Genomic DNA, 20176 nt, shown 5'->3' with positions numbered 1-20176 from the left:
GCATCAACCGACTTCCTAACTAGGGGTTGATGTACGACCAACATACTTCCTAACTAGGGGTTGATGTGCATCAACCGACTTCCTAACTAGGGGTTGATGTGCATCAACCGACTTCCTAACTAGGGGTTGATGTGCATCAACTGACTTCCTAACTAGGGGTTGATGTGCATCAACCGACTTCCTAACTAGGGGTTGATGTACGACCAACATACTTCCTAACTAGGGGTTGATGTGCATCAACCGACTTCCTAACTAGGGGTTGATGTGCATCAACCGACTTCCTAACTAGGGGTTGATGTGCATCAACCGACTTCCTAGCTAGGGGTTGATGTGCATCAACCGACTTCCTAGCTAGGGGTTGATGTGCATCAACCGACTTCCTAACTAGGGGTTGATGCACGACCAACATACTTCCTAGCTAGGGGTTGATGTGCATCAACCGACTTCCTAACTAGGGGTTGATGTGCATCAACCGACTTCCTAACTAGGGGTTGATGCACGACCAACATACTTCCTAGCTAGGGGTTGATGTGCATCAACCGACTTCCTAACTAGGGGTTGATGTGCATCAACCGACTTCCTAACTAGGGGTTGATGTGCATCAACCGACTTCCTAACTAGGGGTTGATGTGCATCAACCGACTTCCTAACTAGGGGTTGATGTGCATCAACCGACTTCCTAACTAGGGGTTGATGTGCATCAACCGACTTCCTAACTAGGGGTTGATGTGCATCAACCGACTTCCTAACTAGGGGTTGATGTGCATCAACCGACTTCCTAACTAGGGGTTGATGTGCATCAACCGACTTCCTAACTAGGGGTTGATGTGCATCAACCGACTTCCTAACTAGGGGTTGATGTGCATCAACCGACTTCCTAGCTAGGGGTTGATGTGCATCAACCGACTTCCTAGCTAGGGGTTGATGTGCATCAACCGACTTCCTAGCTAGGGGTTGATGTGCATCAACCGACTTCCTAGCTAGGGGTTGATGCACGACCAACATACTTCCTAGCTAGGGGTTGATGTGCATCAACCGACTTCCTAACTAGGGGTTGATGTGCATCAACCGACTTCCTAACTAGGGGTTGATGTGCATCAACCGACTTCCTAACTAGGGGTTGATGTGCATCAACCGACTTCCTAACTAGGGGTTGATGTACGACCAACATACTTCCTAACTAGGGGTTGATGTGCATCAACCGACTTCCTAACTAGGGGTTGATGTGCATCAACCGACTTCCTAACTAGGGGTTGATGTGCATCAACCGACTTCCTAGCTAGGGGTTGATGTGCATCAACCGACTTCCTAGCTAGGGGTTGATGTGCATCAACCGACTTCCTAGCTAGGGGTTGATGTGCATCAACCGACTTCCTAGCTAGGGGTTGATGCACCGACCAACATACTTCCTAGCTAGGGGTTGATGTGCATCAACCGACTTCCTAACTAGGGGTTGATGTGCATCAACCGACTTCCTAACTAGGGGTTGATGTGCATCAACCGACTTCCTAACTAGGGGTTGATGTGCATCAACCGACTTCCTAACTAGGGGTTGATGTACGACCAACATACTTCCTAACTAGGGGTTGATGTGCATCAACCGACTTCCTAACTAGGGGTTGATGTGCATCAACCGACTTCCTAACTAGGGGTTGATGTGCATCAACCGACTTCCTAGCTAGGGGTTGATGTGCATCAACCGACTTCCTAGCTAGGGGTTGATGTGCATCAACCGACTTCCTAACTAGGGGGTTGATGCACGACCAACATACTTCCTAGCTAGGGGTTGATGTGCATCAACCGACTTCCTAACTAGGGGTTGATGTGCATCAACCGACTTCCTAACTAGGGGTTGATGCCACGACCAACATACTTCCTAGCTAGGGGTTGATGTGCATCAACCGACTTCCTAACTAGGGGTTGATGTGCATCAACCGACTTCCTAACTAGGGGGTTGATGTGCATCAACCGACTTCCTAACTAGGGGTTGATGTGCATCAACCGACTTCCTAACTAGGGGTTGATGTGCATCAACCGACTTCCTAACTAGGGGTTGATGTGCATCAACCGACTTCCTAACTAGGGGTTGATGTGCATCAACTGACTTCCTAACTAGGGGTTGATGTGCATCAACCGACTTCCTAACTAGGGGTTGATGTGCATCAACCGACTTCCTAACTAGGGGTTGATGTGCATCAACCGACTTCCTAACTAGGGGTTGATGTGCATCAACCGACTTCCTAGCTAGGGGTTGATGTGCATCAACCGACTTCCTAACTAGGGGTTGATGTGCATCAACCGACTTCCTAGCTAGGGGTTGATGCACGACCAACATACTTCCTAGCTAGGGGTTGATGTGCATCAACCGACTTCCTAACTAGGGGGTTGATGTGCATCAACCGACTTCCTAACTAGGGGTTGATGTGCATCAACCGACTTCCTAACTAGGGGTTGATGTGCATCAACCGACTTCCTAACTAGGGGTTGATGCACGACCAACATACTTCCTAGCTAGGGGTTGATGTGCATCAACCGACTTCTAACTAGGGGTTGATGTGCATCAACCGACTTCCTAACTAGGGGTTGATGTGCATCAACCGACTTCCTAACTAGGGGTTGATGTGCATCAACCGACTTCCTAACTAGGGGTTGATGTGCATCAACCGACTTCCTAACTAGGGGTTGATGTGCATCAACCGACTTCCTAACTAGGGGTTGATGTGCATCAACCGACTTCCTAACTAGGGGTTGATGCACAACCAACATACTTCCTAGCTAGGGGTTGATGTGCATCAACCGACTTCCTAGCTAGGGGTTGATGCACGACCAACATACTTCCTAGCTAGGGGTTGATGTGCATCAACCGACTTCCTAACTAGGGGTTGATGTGCATCAACCGACTTCCTAACTAGGGGTTGATGTGCATCAACCGACTTCCTAACTAGGGGTTGATGTGCATCAACCGACTTCCTAACTAGGGGTTGATGTGCATCAACCGACTTCCTAGCTAGGGGTTGATGCACGACCAACATACTTCCTAGCTAGGGGTTGATGTGCATCAACCGACTTCCTAACTAGGGGTTGATGTGCATCAACCGACTTCCTAACTAGGGGTTGATGTGCATCAACCGACTTCCTAACTAGGGGTTGATGTGCATCAACCGACTTCCTAACTAGGGGTTGATGTGCATCAACCGACTTCCTAACTAGGGGTTGATGTGCATCAACCGACTTCCTAGCTAGGGGTTGATGCACGACCAACATACCTCCTAGCTAGGGGTTGATGCACGACCAACATACTTCCTAGCTAGGGGTTGATGTGCATCAACCGACTTCCTAACTAGGGGTTGATGTGCATCAACCGACTTCCTAACTAGGGGTTGATGCACATCAACCGACTTCCTAACTAGGGGTTGATGCACATCAACCGACTTCCTAACTAGGGGTTGATGCACATCAACCGACTTCCTAACTAGGGGTTGATGCGCATCAACCGACTTCCTAACTAGGGGTTGATGTGCATCAACCGACTTCCTAACTAGGGGTTGATGTGCATCAACCGACTTCCTAACTAGGGGTTGATGTGCATCAACCGACTTCCTAGCTAGGGGTTGATGTGCATCAACCGACTTCCTAACTAGGGGTTGATGTGCATCAACCGACTTCCTAACTAGGGGTTGATGTGCATCAACCGACTTCCTAACTAGGGGTTGATGTGCATCAACCGACTTCCTAACTAGGGGTTGATGTGCATCAACCGACTTCCTAACTAGGGGTTGATGTGCATCAACCGACTTCCTAACTAGTGGTTGATGTGCATCAACAGACTTCATAACTAGTGGTTGATGCATGACAACAGACTTCATAACTAGTGGTTGATGCATGACAACTGACTTCATAACTAGGGGTTGATGCATGACAACAGACTTCATAACTAGTGGTTGATGCATGACAACAGACTTCATAACTAGGGGTTGAGGCATGACAACTGACTTCATAACTAGGGGTTGAGGCATGACAACTGACTTCATAACTAGGGGTTGAGGCATGACAACCGACTTCCTAACTAGTGGTTGATGCACGACCAACATACTTCATAACTAGGGGTTGAGGCATGACAACAGACTTCATAACTAGGGGTTGAGGCATGACAACCGACTTCCTAACTAGTGGTTGATGCACGACCAACATACTTCATAACTAGGGGTTGAGGCATGACAACAGACTTCATAACTAGGGGTTGAGGCATGACAACTGACTTCATAACTAGGGGTTGAGGCATGACAACAGACTTCATAACTAGAGGTTGAGGCATGACAACTGACTTCATAACTAGGGGTTGAGGCATGACAACAGACTTCATAACTAGGGGTTGAGGCATGACAACTGACTTCATAACTAGGGGTTGAGGCATGACAACAGACTTCATAACTAGGGGTTGAGGCATGACAACCGACTTCCTAACTAGTGGTTGATGCACGACCAACATACTTCATAACTAGGGGTTGAGGCATGACAACTGACTTCATAACTAGGGGTTGAGGCATGACAACTGACTTCATAACTAGGGGTTGAGGCATGACAACTGACTTCATAACTAGGGGGTTGAGGCATGACAACAGACTTCATAACTAGGGGTTGAGGCATGACCAACTGACTTCATAACTAGGGGTTGAGGCATGACAACAGACTTCATAACTAGGGGTTGAGGCATGACCAACTGACTTCATAACTAGGGGTTGAGGCATGACAACAGACTTCATAACTAGGGGTTGAGGCATGACAACTGACTTCATAACTAGGGGTTGAGGCATGACAACAGACTTCATAACTAGGGGTTGAGGCATGACCAACTGACTTCATAACTAGGGGTTGAGGCATGACAACAGACTTCATAACTAGGGGTTGAGGCATGACAACTGACTTCATAACTAGGGGTTGAGGCATGACCAACTGACTTCATAACTAGGGGTTGAGGCATGACAACTGACTTCATAACTAGGGGTTGAGGCATGACCAACTGACTTCATAACTAGAGGTTGAGGCATGACAACAGACTTCATAACTAGGGGTTGAGGCATGACAACCGACTTCCTAACTAGTGGTTGATGCACGACCAACATACTTCATAACTAGGGGTTGAGGCATGACAACTGACTTCATAACTAGGGGTTGAGGCATGACAACTGACTTCATAACTAGGGGTTGAGGCATGACAACTGACTTCATAACTAGGGGTTGAGGCATGACAACTGACTTCATAACTAGGGGTTGAGGCATGACCAACAGACTTCATAACTAGGGGTTGAGGCATGACAACAGACTTCATAACTAGGGGTTGAGGCATGACCAACTGACTTCATAACTAGGGGTTGAGGCATGACAACAGACTTCATAACTAGGGGTTGAGGCATGACAACTGACTTCATAACTAGGGGTTGAGGCATGACCAACTGACTTCATAACTAGGGGTTGAGGCATGACAACTGACTTCATAACTAGGGGTTGAGGCATGACCAACTGACTTCATAACTAGGGGTTGAGGCATGACAACAGACTTCATAACTAGGGGTTGAGGCATGACCAACTGACTTCATAACTAGAGGTTGAGGCATGACAACTGACTTCATAACTAGGGGTTGATGTTCAACAACAAACTTCATAACTAGGTTTTGATGCCCGACAACAGATAACTTTCCTTATCCAATCAGTATACAGAGAGAAACCTTCCTTATCCAATCAGTATACAGAGAGAAACTTTCCTTATCCAATCAGTATATAGAAACTTTCCTTATCCAATCAGTATACAGAGAGAAACTGTCCTTATCCAATCAGTATATAGAAACTTTCCTTATCCAATCAGTATACAGAGAGAAACTTTCCTTATCCAATCAGTATACAGAGATAAACTTTCCTTATCCAATCAGTACACAGAGATAAACTTTCCTTATCCAATCAGTATACAGAGATAAACTTTCCTTATCCAATCAGTACACAGAGAGAAACTTTCCTTAGTCCTGTAGTGCTGAGTGTCTGTTTAGAATCGTCTCAGACGCCATTATTTTAACAAAGCGTTGTGGTCGCTTCCTCTACAATAACACTCACTGCTCCACAGTTTCATTAAAATAGTTTCATCATAATCCCTGAGGTATGCCTGCATCATGCGCTACCCTAAACCCCTACCTATCTGCTGAACTATACTCTACTTCTAGCAACCTAAAGCCCCATTCTCATTTCACTGGAATGTTTCTTCCCCTCCTCTGATACATGCCCCCTGCTGGACACTTTTAGATATTCAGACATGACCAAAACCCGTCCAGTTTGTCTGATGATGTCTGACTGATGTTGCCATCTACTTTCCCCACAGCATTACAAGGTAAACAGTATGCTACATGCAGTCACAGAATACAGCACTCTGAACACCATGCAGACTGACTGACTGGCTGGTTCACAGCATGCTGACTGACTGACTGGTTCACACCATGCTGACTGACTGACTGGCTGGTTCACACCATGCTGACTGACTGACTGGTTCACAGCATGCTGACTGACTGACTGACTGGTTCACACCATGCTGACTGACTGACTGGCTGGTTCACACCATGCTGACTGACTGACTGACTGGCTGGTTCACAGCATGCTGACTGACTGACTGGTTCACACCATGCTGACTGACTGACTGGCTGGTTCACACCATGCTGACTGACTGACTGACTGGTTCACACCATGCTGACTGACTGACTGACTGGCTGGTTCACACCATGCTGACTGACTGACTGGTTCACACCATGCTGACTGACTGACTGGCTGGTTCACACCATGCTGACTGACTGACTGACTGGTTCACACCATGCTGACTGACTGACTGACTGGCTGGTTCACACCATGCTGACTGACTGACTGACTGGTTCACACCATGCTGACTGACTGACTGGCTGGTTCACACCATGCTGACTGACTGACTGACTGGTTCACACCATGCTGACTGACTGACTGACTGACTGGTTCACACCATGCTGACTGACTGACTGACTGACTGGTTCACACCATGCTGACTGACTGACTGACTGACTGGTTCACAGCATGCTGACTGACTGACTGACTGGCTGGTTCACACCATGCTGACTGACTGACTGGCTGGTTCACACCATGCTGACTGACTGACTGACTGACTGGTTCACACCATGCTGACTGACTGACTGACTGGCTGGTTCACACCATGCTGACTGACTGACTGGCTGGTTCACACCATGCTGACTGACTGACTGACTGGTTCACAGCATGCTGACTGACTGACTGACTGGTTCACACCATGCTGACTGACTGACTGACTGGTTCACACCATGCAGACTGACTGACTGACTGGTTCACACCATGCTGACTGACTGACTGACTGGTTCACACCATGTTGACTGACTGACTGACTGGTTCACACCATGCTGACTGACTGACTGACTGGTTCACACCATGCAGACTGACTGACTGACTGGTTCACACCATGCTGACTGACTGACTGACTGGTTCACACCATGTTGACTGACTGACTGACTGGTTCACACCATGCAGACTGACTGACTGACTGGTTCACACCATGCTGACTGACTGACTGGTTCACACCATGCTGACTGACTGACTGGTTCACACCATGCTGACTGACTGGCTGACTGGTTCACACCATGCTGACTGACTGACTGGTTCACACCATGCTGACTGACTGGCTGGTTCACACCATGCTGACTGACTGACTGACTGGTTCACACCATGTTGACTGACTGACTGACTGGTTCACAGCATGCTGACTGACTGACTGACTGGTTCACACCATGCTGACTGACTGACTGGTTCACACCATGCTGACTGACTGACTGGCTGGTTCACACCATGCTGACTGACTGACTGACTGGTTCACACCATGCTGACTGACTGGCTGGTTCACACCATGCTGACTGACTGACTGACTGGTTCACACCATGCTGACTGACTGACTGGTTCACACCATGCTGACTGACTGGCTGGTTCACACCATGCTGACTGACTGACTGGCTGGTTCACACCATGCTGACTGACTGACTGGTTCACACCATGCTGACTGACTGACTGGTTCACACCATGCTGACTGACTGGCTGGTTCACACCATGCTGACTGACTGGCTGGTTCACACCATGCTGACTGACTGACTGGTTCACACCATGCTGACTGACTGACTGACTGGTTCACAGCATGCTGACTGACTGACTGACTGGTTCACACCATGCTGACTGACTGACTGACTGGTTCACACCATGCTGACTGACTGACTGGTTCACACCATGCTGACTGACTGACTGGTTCACAGCATGCTGACTGACTGACTGGTTCACACCATGCTGACTGACTGGCTGACTGGTTCACACCATGCTGACTGATTGACTGACTGGTTCACAGCATGCTGACTGACTGACTGGTTCACAGCATGCTGACTGACTGACTGGCTGGTTCACACCATGCTGACTGACTGACTGGTTCACACCATGCTGACTGACTGACTGGCTGGTTCACACCATGCTGACTGACTGACTGACTGGTTCACACCATGCTGACTGACTGACTGGTTCACACCATGCTGACTGACTGACTGGTTCACACCATGCTGACTGACTGACTGACTGGTTCACACCATGCTGACTGACTGACTGGTTCACACCATGCTGACTGACTGACTGACTGGTTCACACCATGCTGACTGACTGACTGACTGGTTCACAGCATGCTGACTGACTGACTGGCTAGTTCACAGCATGCTGACTGACTGACTGACTGGTTCACACCATGCTGACTGACTGGCTGACTGGTTCACACCATGCTGACTGACTGGCTGACTGGTTCACACCATGCTGACTGACTGGCTGACTGGTTCACACCATGCTGACTGACTGGCTGACTGTATCAGTCATAAAACACGCCACTCTGAACACATTGCACCATGGTATTTACCCAGCAGGACCTGGTGTAAAGGGGAGGTACTCCAGTCCGCTATAAGATCTCCTCATTGGGTAAACCTCCCCATTCCTCATTCTGGATCTACAAACACACAACCAGCCAATCAGGGAGGTTACTCAGTGGTCAGCTGAGCAGGTCTGAGCGGTGTTTCTTTCAATGTGGTCCTTGCGGGAGGTTCTCTTCTGCACTGTTGAACCAATCCAGTAAATATGAAGGAAGACTTAAGACTGAGTGTCGCACATTAACGTCCGAAAGAATAAGGCTCAGGCTGTTGGGGAGTGAAGTGTGGGGGGGGGGGTCTCTCTGGTCTCTCTCCTCTCTCTGGTCTCTCTCCTCTCTCTGGTCTCTATCCTCTCTCTCTGGTCTCTCTCCTCTCTCTCTGGTCTCTCTCCTCTCTCTGGTCTCTCTCCTCTCTCTCTGGTCTCTCTCCTCTCTCTGGTCTCTCTCCTCTCTCTCTGGTCTCTCTCCTCTCTCTCTGGTCTCTCTCCTCTCTCTCTGGTCTCTCTCCTCTCTCTCTGGTCTCTCTCCTCTCTCTCTGGTCTCTCTCCTCTCTCTGGTCTCTCTCCTCTCTCTCTGGTCTCTCTCCTCTCTCTCTGGTCTCTCTCCTCTCTCTCTGGTCTCTCTCCTCTCTCTCTGGTCTCTCTCCTCTCTCTCTGGTCTCTCTCCTCTCTCTCTGGTCTCTCTCCTCTCTCTGGTCTCTCTCCTCTCTCTCTGGTCTCTCTCCTCTCTCTCTGGTCTCTCTCCTCTCTCTCTGGTCTCTCTCCTCTCTCTCTGGTCTCTCTCCTCTCTCTCTGGTCTCTCTCCCCTCTCTCTGGTCTCTCTCCTCTCTCTCTTTGCTCTCTCTCCTCTCTCTCTGGTCTCTCTCCTCTCTCTCTGGTCTCTCTCTGGTCTCTCTCCTCTCTCTGGTCTCTCTCTCCTCTCTCTGGTCTCTCTCTCCTCTCTCTGGTCTCTCTCCTCTCTCTCTGGTCTCTCTCCCCTCTCTCTGGTCTCTCTCCTCTCTCTCTTTGCTCTCTCTCCTCTCTCTCTGGTCTCTCTCCTCTCTCTCTGGTCTCTCTCTGGTCTCTCTCCTCTCTCTGGTCTCTCTCCTCTCTCTCTGGTCTCTCTCTCCTCTCTCTGGTCTCTCTCCTCTCTCTCTGGTCTCTCTCCTCTCTCTGGTCTCTCTCCTCTCTCTCTGGTCTCTCTCCTCTCTCTCTGGTCTCTCTCCTCTCTCTCTGGTCTCTCTCCGGTCTCTCTCTGGTCTCTATCCTCGCTCTACTCTCTCTGGTCTCTCTCTCTGGTCTCTCTCCTCTCTGGTCTCTCTCCTCTCTGGTCTCTCTCCTCTCTCCGGTCTCTCTCCCCTCTCTCGTCTCTTTGCTCTCTCTCCTCTCTCTGGTCTCTCTCCTCTCTCTGGTCTCTCTCCTCTCTCTGGTCTCTCTCCTCTCTCTGGTCTCTCTCCTCTCTCTCTGGTCTCTCTCCTCTCTCTCTGGTCTCTCTCCTCTCTTTGCTCTCTCTGGTCTCTCTCCTCTCTCTCCTCTCTCTGGTCTCTCTCCTCTCTCTCTGGTCTCTCTCCTCTCTCTGGTCTCTCTCCTCTCTCTCTGGTCTCTATCCTCTCTCTCTGGTCTCTCTCCTCTCTCTCTGGTCTCTCTCCTCTCTCTCTGGTCTCTCTCCTCTCTCTCTGGTCTCTCTCCTCTCTCTCTGGTCTCTCTCTGGTCTCTCTCCTTGCTCTCTCTCCTCTCTCTCTGGTCTCTCTCCGGTCTCTATCCGCTCTCTCTGCTCTCTCTCTGGTCTCTCTCTGGTCTCTCTCCTCTCTCTGGTCTCTCTCTCCTCTCTCTGGTCTCTCTCTCCTCTCTCTGGTCTCTCTCCCCTCTCTCTGGTCTCTCTCCTCTCTCTCTGGTCTCTCTCCTCTCTCTCTGGTCTCTCTCCTCTCTCTGGTCTCTCTCCTCTCTCTCTGGTCTCTCTCATCTCTCTGGTCTCTCTCCTCTCTCTCTGGTCTCTCTCTCTGGTCTCTCTCCTCTCTCTCTGGTCTCTCTCCTCTCTCTGGTCTCTCTCCTCTCTCTCTGGTCTCTCTCCTCTCTCTCTGGTCTCTCTCCTCTCTCTCTGGTCTCTCTCTCCTCTCTCTCTGGTCTCTCTCATCTCTCTGGTCTCTCTCCTCTCTCTCTGGTCTCTCTCTCTGGTCTCTCTCCTCTCTCTCTGGTCTCTCTCCTCTCTCTGGTCTCTCTCCTCTCTCTCTGGTCTCTCTCCGGTCTCTCTCTGGTCTCTATCCTCGCTCTGCTCTCTCTGGTCTCTCTCTCTGGTCTCTCTCCTCTCTGGTCTCTCTCCTCTCTCCGGTCTCTCTCCCCTCTCTCGTCTCTTTGCTCTCTCTCCTCTCTCTGGTCTCTCTCCTCTCTCTGGTCTCTCTCCTCTCTCTGGTCTCTCTCCTCTCTCTGGTCTCTCTCTGGTCTCTCTGGTCTCTCTCTGGTCTCTCTCCTCTCTCTCTGGTCTCTCTCCTCTCTTTGCTCTCTCTGGTCTCTCTCCTCTCTCTCCTCTCTCTGGTCTCTCTCCTCTCTCTCTGGTCTCTCTCCTCTCTCTCTCCTCTCTCTCTGGTCTCTCTCCTCTCTCTGGTCTCTCTCCTCTCTCTCTGGTCTCTCTCCTCTCTCTCTCCTCTCTCTCTGGTCTCTCTCCCCTCTTTGGTCTCTCTCTTCTCTCTGGTCTCTCTCCTCTCTCTCTGGTCTCTCTCCCCTCTTTGGTCTCTCTCTTCTCTCTGGTCTCTCTCCTCTCTCTGGTCTCTCTCCTCTCTCTGGTCTCTCTCCTCTCTCTCTGGCCTCTCTCCCCTCTCTTTGCTCTCTCTCCTCTCTCTCTGGTCTCTATCCTCTCTCTCTGGTCTCTCTCCTCTCTCTCTGGTCTCTCTCCTATCTCTCTGGTCTCTCCTCTCTCTCTGGTCTCTCTCCTCTCTCTCTGGTCTCGCTCTTCTCTCTGGTCTCGCTCTTCTCTCTGGTCTCTCTCTGGTATATCCTCTGTCTGGTCTCTCTCTGGTCTCTATCCTCTCTCTGGTCTCTCTCCTCTCTCTCTCTGGTCTCTCGCCCCTCTTGCTCTCTCTCTCCTCTCTCTGGTCTCTCTCCTAACTCTGGTCTCTCTCTGGTCTCTCCTCTCTTTGCTCTCTCTCCTCTCTCTGGTCTCTCTCCTCTCTCTCTGGTCTCTCTCCCCTCTTTGGTCTTGCTCTTCTCTCTGGTCTCGATCTGGTCTATCCTCTGTCTGGTCTCTCTCTGGTCTCTCTCCTCTCTTTGCTCTCTCTGCTCTCTCTGGTCTCTCTCCTCTCTCTCTGGTCTCTCTCTCTGGTCTCTATCCTCTCTCTCTGGTCTCTCTCCTCTCTCTGCTCTCTCTCCTCTCTCTGGTCTCTCTCCCCTCTTTGGTCTCGCTCTTCTCTCTGGTCTCTCTCCTCTCTTTGCTCTCTCTGCTCTCTCTGTTCTCTCTGCTCTCTCTCTCCCCTCTCTGGTGTCTCTCTTCTCTCTAGTCTCTCTATGGTCTCTCTCCTCTCTCTCCTCTCTCTCTGGTCTCTATCCTCTCTCTCTGGTCTCTCTCCTCTCTCTGGTCTCTCTCCTCTCTCTGGTCTCTCTCCTCTCTCTGGTCTCTCTCCTCTCTCTCTGGTCTCTCTCTCTCTCTCTCTCTCTCTGGTCTCTCTCCTCTCTCTGGTCTCTCTCCTCTCTCTGGTCTCTCTCCTCTCTCTCTGGTCTCTCTCCTCTCTCTCTGGTCTCTCTCCTCTCTCTCTGGTCTCTCTCCTCTCTCTGGTCTCTCTCCTCTCTCTCTGGTCTCTCTCCTCTCTCTCTGGTCTATCCTCTGTCTGGTCTCTCTCCTCTCTCTGGTCTCTCTCCTCTCTCTGGTCTCTCTCCTCTCTCTCTGGTCTCTCTCCTCTCTCTCTGGTCTCTCTCTCCTCTCTTTGCTCTCTCTCCTCTCTCTGGTCTCTCTCCTCTCTCTCTGGTCTCTCTCCCCTCTTTGGTCTTGCTCTTCTCTCTGGTCTCGATCTGGTCTATCCTCTGTCTGGTCTCTCTCTGGTCTCTCTCCTCTCTTTGCTCTCTCTGCTCTCTCTGGTCTCTCTCCTCGCTCTCTGGTCTCTCTCCTCTCTCTGCTCTCTCTCCTCTCTCTCTGGTCTCTCTCCTCTCTCTCTGGTCTCTCTCCTCTCTCTCTGGTCTATATCCTCTCTCTCTGGTCTCTATCCTCTCTCTCTGCTCTCTCTCCTCTCTCTGGTCTCTCTCCCCTCTTTGGTCTCGCTCTTCTCTCTGGTCTCTCTCCTCTCTTTGCTCTCTCTGCTCTCTCTGTTCTCTCTGCTCTCTCTCTCCCCTCTCTGGTGTCTCTCTTCTCTCTAGTCTCTCTATGGTCTCTCTCCCCTCTCTCCTCTCTTTGCTCTCTCTCCTCTCTCTCTGGTCTCTATCCTCTCTCTCTGGTCTCTCTCCTCTCTCTGGTCTCTCTCCTCTCTCTGGTCTCTCTCCTCTCTCTCTGGTCTCTCTCCTCTCTCTCTGGTCTCTCTCCTCTCTCTGGTCTCTCTCCTCTCTCTGGTCTCTCTCCTCTCTCTCTGGTCTCTCTCCTCTCTCTCTGGTCTCTCTCCTCTCTCTCTGGTCTCTCTCCTCTCTCTGGTCTCTCTCCTCTCTCTGGTCTCTCTCCTCTCTCTCTGGTCTCTCTCCTCTCTCTCTGGTCTATCCTCTGTCTGGTCTCTCTCCTCTCTCTGGTCTCTCTCCTCTCTCTCTGGTCTCTCTCCTCTCTCTCTGGTCTCTCTCTGGTCTATCCTCTGTCTGGTCTCTATCCTCTCTCTGCTCTCTCTGGTCTCTCTCCTCTCTCTCTGGTCTCTCGCCCCTCTTGCTCTCTCTCTCCTCTCTCTGGTCTCTCTCCTAACTCTGGTCTCTCTCTGGTCTCTCACCTCTCTGGTCTCTCTCCTCTTTCTGGTGTCTCTCTCCTCTCTCTGGTCCCTCTCTAGTCTCTCTCTGCTCTCTGTAGCCTGGTCTCTACACACAATGAGACTTTGTCTGGGCTACAGGTCTGCCTGTCTGGCCCAGATCCCTGTTTTAAACCAAAATCTTCTAAGAGCTGGTGGAATGTTGGAATATTAAGAGATCTGCCTCAGGGCTGAGGTAAAGGGACGGCTGTAAGTAAGAAGTGTTCTGAAATCAAACAGCTTTTCGATCCTACTCTACTCTGCTATAATAATAATCATCTTAATCAGACTGCAGAGCAGCTGCTACAGTGAGAGGAATATACAGTTGGAGTCGGAAGTTTCCATACACCTTAGCCAAATACATTTACACTCAGTTTCCATACACCTTAGCCAAATACATTTACACTCAGTTTACATACACCTTAGCCAAATACATTTACACTCAGTTTACATACACCTTAGCCAAATACATTTACACTCAGTTTACATACACCTTAGCCAAATACATTTACACTCAGTTTCCATACACCTTAGCCAAATACATTTACACTCAGTTTACATACACCTTAGCCAAATACATTTAAACTCCGTTTACATACACCTTAGCCAAATACATTTAAACTCAGTTTACATACACCTTAGCCAAATACATTTACACTCAGTTTACATACACCTTAGCCAAATACATTTAAACTCAGTTTACATACACCTTAGCCAAATACATTTACACTCAGTTTACATACACCTTAGCCAAATACATTTACACTCAGTTTACATACACCTTAGCCAAATACATTTAAACTCAGTTTACATACACCTTAGCCAAATACATTTAAACTCAGTTTACATACACCTTAGCCAAATACATTTACACTCAGTTTACATACACCTTAGCCAAATACATTTAAACTCAGTTTACAGACACCTTAGCCAAATACATTTAAACTCAGTTTACAGACACCTTAGCCAAATACATTTAAACTCAGTTTACATACACCTTAGCCAAATACATTTAAACTCAGTTTACATACACCTTAGCCAAATACATTTACACTCAGTTTACATACACCTTAGCCAAATACATTTAAACTCAGTTTACATACACCTTAGCCAAATACATTTAAACTCAGTTTACATACACCTTAGCCAAATACATTTAAACTCAGTTTACATACACCTTAGCCAAATACATTTAAACTCAGTTTACGTACACCTTAGCCAAATACATTTACACTCAGTTTACATACACCTTAGCCAAATACATTTACACTCAGTTTACATACACCTTAGCCAAATACATTTAAACTCAGTTTACATACACCTTAGCCAAATACATTTCAACTCAGTTTACATACACCTTAGCCAAATACATTTAAACTCAGTTTACAGACACCTTAGCCAAATACATTTCAACTCAGTTTACATACACCTTAGCCAAATACATTTAAACTCAGTTTACATACACCTTAGCCAAATACATTTAAACTCAGTTTACATACACCTTAGCCAAATACATTTAAACTCAGTTTACATACACCTTAGCCAAATACATTTACACTCAGTTTACATACACCTTAGCCAAATACATTTAAACTCAGTTTACATACACCTTAGCCAAATACATTTACACTCAGTTTACATACACCTTAGCCAAATACATTTAAACTCAGTTTACATACACCTTAGCCAAATACATTTAAACTCAGTTTACATACACCTTAGCCAAATACATTTAAACTCAGTTTACATACACCTTAGCCAAATACATTTAAACTCAGTTTACATACACCTTAGCCAAATACATTTAAACTCCGTTTACATACACCTTAGCCAAATACATTTAAACTCAGTTTACATACACCTTAGCCAAATACATTTACACTCAGTTTACATACACCTTAGCCAAATACATTTAAACTCAGTTTACATACACCTTAGCCAAATACATTTACACTCAGTTTACATACACCTTAGCCAAATACATTTAAACTCAGTTTACATACACCTTAGCCAAATACATTTAAACTCAGTTTACATACACCTTAGCCAAATACATTTAAACTCAGTTTACATACACCTTAGCCAAATACATTTAAACTCAGTTTACATACACCTTAGCCAAATACATTTAAACTCCGTTTACATACACCTTAGCCAAATACATTTAAACTCAGTTTACATACACCTTAGCCAAATACATTTAAACTCAGTTTACATACACCTTAGCCAAATACATTTAAACTCAGTTTACATACACCTTAGCCAAATACATTTAAACTCAGTTTACATACACCTTAGCCAAATACATTTAAACTCAGTTTACATACACCTTAGCCAAATACATTTAAACTCCGTTTACATACACCTTAGCCAAATACATTTAAACTCAGTTTACATACACCTTAGCCAAATACATTTAAACTCAGTTTACATACACCTTAGCCAAATACATTTAAACTCCGTTTACATACACCTTAGCCAAATACATTTAAACTCAGTTTACATACACCTTAGCCAAATACATTTAAACTCCGTTTACATACACCTTAGCCAAATACATTTAAACTCCGTTTACATACACCTTAGCCAAATACATTTAAACTCCGTTTACATACACCTTAGCCAAATACATTTAAACTCCGTTTACATACACCTTAGCCAAATACATTTAAACTCAGTTTACATACACCTTAGCCAAATACATTTAAACTCAGTTTACATACACCTTAGCCAAATACATTTAAACTCCGTTTACATACACCTTAGCCAAATACATTTAAACTCAGTTTTTCACTATTCCTGACATTTAATCCTAGTAAAAATTCCCTGTCTTAGGTCAGTTAGGATCACCACTTTATTTTAAGAATGTGAAATGTCAGAATAATAGTAGAGAGAATGATTTATTTCAGCTTTTATTTCTTTCATCACATTCCCAGTGTGTAAGAACTTTACATACACTCAATTAGTATTTGGTAGCATTGCCTTTAAATTGTTTAACTTGGGTCAAACGTTTCGGGTAGCCTTCCACAAGCATCCCACAATAAATTGGGTGAATTTTGGCCCATTCCTCCTGACAGAGCTGGTGTAACTGAGTCAGGTTTGTAGGCCTCCTTGCTTGCACACGCTTTTTCAGTTCTGCCCACAAATGTTCTATAGGATTGAGGTCAGGGCTTTGTGATGGCCACTCCAATACCTTGACTTTGTTGTCCTTAAGCCATTTTGCCACAACTTTGGACGTATGCTTGGGGTCATTGTCCATTTGGAAGACCCATTTGCGACCAAGCTTTAACTTCCTGACTGATGTCTTGAGATGTTGCTTCAATATATCCACATAATTTTCCTTCCTCATGATGCCATCTATTTTGTGAAGTGCACCAGTCCCTCCTGCAGCAAAGCACCCCCACAGCATGATACTGCCACCCCGTGCTTCATGGTTGGGATGGTGTTCTTCGGCTTGCAAGCATTTCCCTTTTTCCTCCAAACATAATGATGGTCATTATGGCCAAACAGTTCTATTTTTGTTTCATCAGACCAGAGGACATTTCTCCAAAAAGTACGATCTTTGTCCCCATGTGCAGTTGCAAACCGTAGTCTGGCTTTTTATGGCGGTTTTGGAGCAGTGGCTTCTTCCTTGCTGAGCGGCCTTTCAGGTTATGTTGATATAGGACTCGTTTTACTGTGGATATAGATACTTTTGTACCTGTTTCCACCAGCATCTTCACAAGGTCCTTTGCTGTTGTTCTGGGATTGATTTGCACTTTTCGCACCAAAGTACGTTCATCTCCAGGAGACAGAACGCGTCTCCTTCCTGAGCGGTATGACGGCTGCGTGGTCCCATGGTGTTTATACTTGCGTACTATTGTTTGTACAGATGAATGTGGTACCTTCAGGCGTTTGGAAATTGCTCCCAAGGATGAACCAGACTTGTGGAGGTCTACAATTTTGGCTCATTTGTGGAGGCCTTGGCTCATTTCTTTTGATTTTCCCATGATGTCAAGCAAAGAGGCACTGAGTTTGAAGGTAGGCCTTGAAATACATCCACAGGTACACCTCCAATTGACTCAAATGATGTCAATTAGCCTATCAGAAGCTTCTAAAGCCATGACATCATTTTCTGGAATTTTCCAAGCTGTTTAAAGGCACAGTCAACTTAGTGTATGTAAACTTCTGACCCATTGGAATTGTGATACAGTGAATTATAAATGAAATAATTTGTCTGTAAACAATTGTTGGAAAAATGACTTGTGTCATGCACAAAGTAGATGTCCTAACCGACTTGCCAAAACTATAGTTTGTTAACAAGAAATGTGTGGAGTAGTTGAAAAATGAGTTTTAATGACTCCAACCTAAGCGTATGTAACTTCCAACTTCAACTGTATGTCATTAATACTGGAGTGACAGGATGCAGAGAGGAGCATTTCTTCAGTGTGCTGTTAGATGTGATGTGACACTGTGAGCTGCGAAGAGAACATCCTTTACAGACTATAGTTCTGCTCTTTAGCTCCCTGTTGGTAGCATGGAACACCGCTAGTGGTCACTTACTAGTTAGAATCTAGGGTTCTCTAGGGTTCTACTGGATTAAATGGATGACTTTTACAGGATGTCAACATGAGTAAATCCACATACAAGTAACAATATAACACTTTTGAAATAAAGATCAATATTGTAAAATGTTAACATTGCTGTTGCTGGTATGTGGTTGTTTTGCGCTGCTTAGCTACAGCTAAGGGGCTGACGCTGAAAGGTTTGTACAATGGGTCTGGCTCCTGCAGGGTTAATGGACTGTACCTGGGAAGAGACGGATCTGAAAGTCTAGATTCTGTCAATCATAGCACAGGAAAGAGGCAGGAGTGAGCGAGTGTGAGAGAGAGAGAGAGAGATGTCTGGGTTGTCTTAGATTAGAGAGGTCCCTGTCTTGGGCTCAGTGAGGTATTTTACCTCCTGCAGTAGGTCAGCTTGTTCTATTGCCTTTAGTACAATCTTCTTGGACGTCTCCTGAGCCTCTCCTCCCAGCAAGAACTCATCCAGGATGAAGTAGGCCTTCTCAAAGTTAAATATGATGTCCAGCTCACACACCTGTAACACACACACACACACACACACACACACACACACACACACACACAGTGGTGAAAAAGTACCTATTTGTCAAAGATACCTTAATAGAAAATGACAGCATGGCCAAGCAACTTAATGTTTCCGACATTTTCAGACTACTAAACAGCTACTGCTTTAGAACCACGGAGAGTTACCACAAGTCGCAAAGAAAACAGGAGCTGCCTCCACTATTCCAGAACAACTAAAATATACCAAAAACCATTTAGTCCAATCAACGTAAACTAAATATGATGTGGCTGTCCGTGGTTCTGATTTCTCTGTATGTGTGTGGTCCCGTGTGGCTCGGTTGGTAGAGCATGGCGCTTGCAACACCAGGTTTGTGGGTTTGATTCCCACGGGGGACCAATACGAAAATGTATGCACTCACTCCTGCAAGTGGCTCTGGATAAGAGCCAAATGACTCAAATGAAAAAATGTGTGTGTGCAAGTAGAAAAAACATGTTGATTCACTTGTAGAGTAACACCAATGACTCACCCTCCTTGTAGAGTAACGCCAATGACTCACCCTACTTGTAGAGTAACGCCAATGACTCACCCTCCTTGTAGAGTAACGCCAATGACTCACCCTCCTTGTAGAGTAACGCCAATGACTCACCCTACTTGTAGAGTAACGCCAATGACTCACCCTCCTTGTAGAGTAACGCCAATGACTCACCCTCCTTGTAGAGTAACACCAATGTTGACAAAATGGTCTATGACTCAGTACACGCTTTTATTTGTTGTTTGTCCTAGGCTACGTGGCTAGAATGCTAGCTAGCATAACTTCCATTCATGGGCAACGTTAGCTAGTTAGCATTAGCCTTCTACATCTAGCTACATATTGAACTTCCATCCTATCAGGCCAGGGGCACAACAATGTATGAATTAATGGTTGGATCAGAATCGCCGTTATAATCTTTGGCTAGTACGGAGAATTAAGTAAAACCACAAGTGCAAATCCCTATCTCCATCCATGCTCGCTGGCTTCCCTTGCATTCAATGCTACAGGAAACAACAATGTCATACTCTTTATGACCAGACAGCCTCAGATAGATGGCCTAAACATCCAGACACAGGGGGGCGCTGTTTGGACCAGACAGCCTCGGATAGATGGCCTAAACATCCAGACACAGGGGGGCGCTGTTTGGACCAGACAGCCTCAGATAGACGGCCTAAACATCCAGACACAGGGGGGCGCTGTTTGGACCAGACAGCCT

At 46.9% G+C, this 20176-nt stretch overlaps 1 protein-coding gene across 2 annotated transcripts in view; it reads right to left on the bottom strand.

Moving 5' to 3' along the window:
* LOC121534209 (AP-1 complex subunit sigma-2-like) overlaps positions 1–20176 on the bottom strand; it is an 83696-nt gene that overhangs the window by 3518 nt on the left and 60002 nt on the right. Inside the window, exons 4-5 of one of the 2 annotated variants that reach the window (XM_041840773.1) lie at positions 18801–18938; positions 8975–9061 (exon numbers count right to left, since the gene is read on the bottom strand). In XM_041840773.1, coding sequence (XP_041696707.1) covers positions 9014–9061; positions 18801–18938 — 186 coding nt within the window. In that variant the 3' untranslated portion in view covers positions 8975–9013. The remainder of the gene's footprint in view (positions 1–8974; positions 9062–18800; positions 18939–20176) is intronic. The other variant, XM_041840774.2, reaches the window with a different exon arrangement.

The sequence above is a fragment of the Coregonus clupeaformis genome, unplaced genomic scaffold (assembly GCF_020615455.1).
Source record: "Coregonus clupeaformis isolate EN_2021a unplaced genomic scaffold, ASM2061545v1 scaf0092, whole genome shotgun sequence".
Classification (NCBI taxonomy): domain Eukaryota; kingdom Metazoa; phylum Chordata; class Actinopteri; order Salmoniformes; family Salmonidae; genus Coregonus; species Coregonus clupeaformis.
This window is presented reverse-complemented; position numbering and strand designations above follow the sequence as displayed.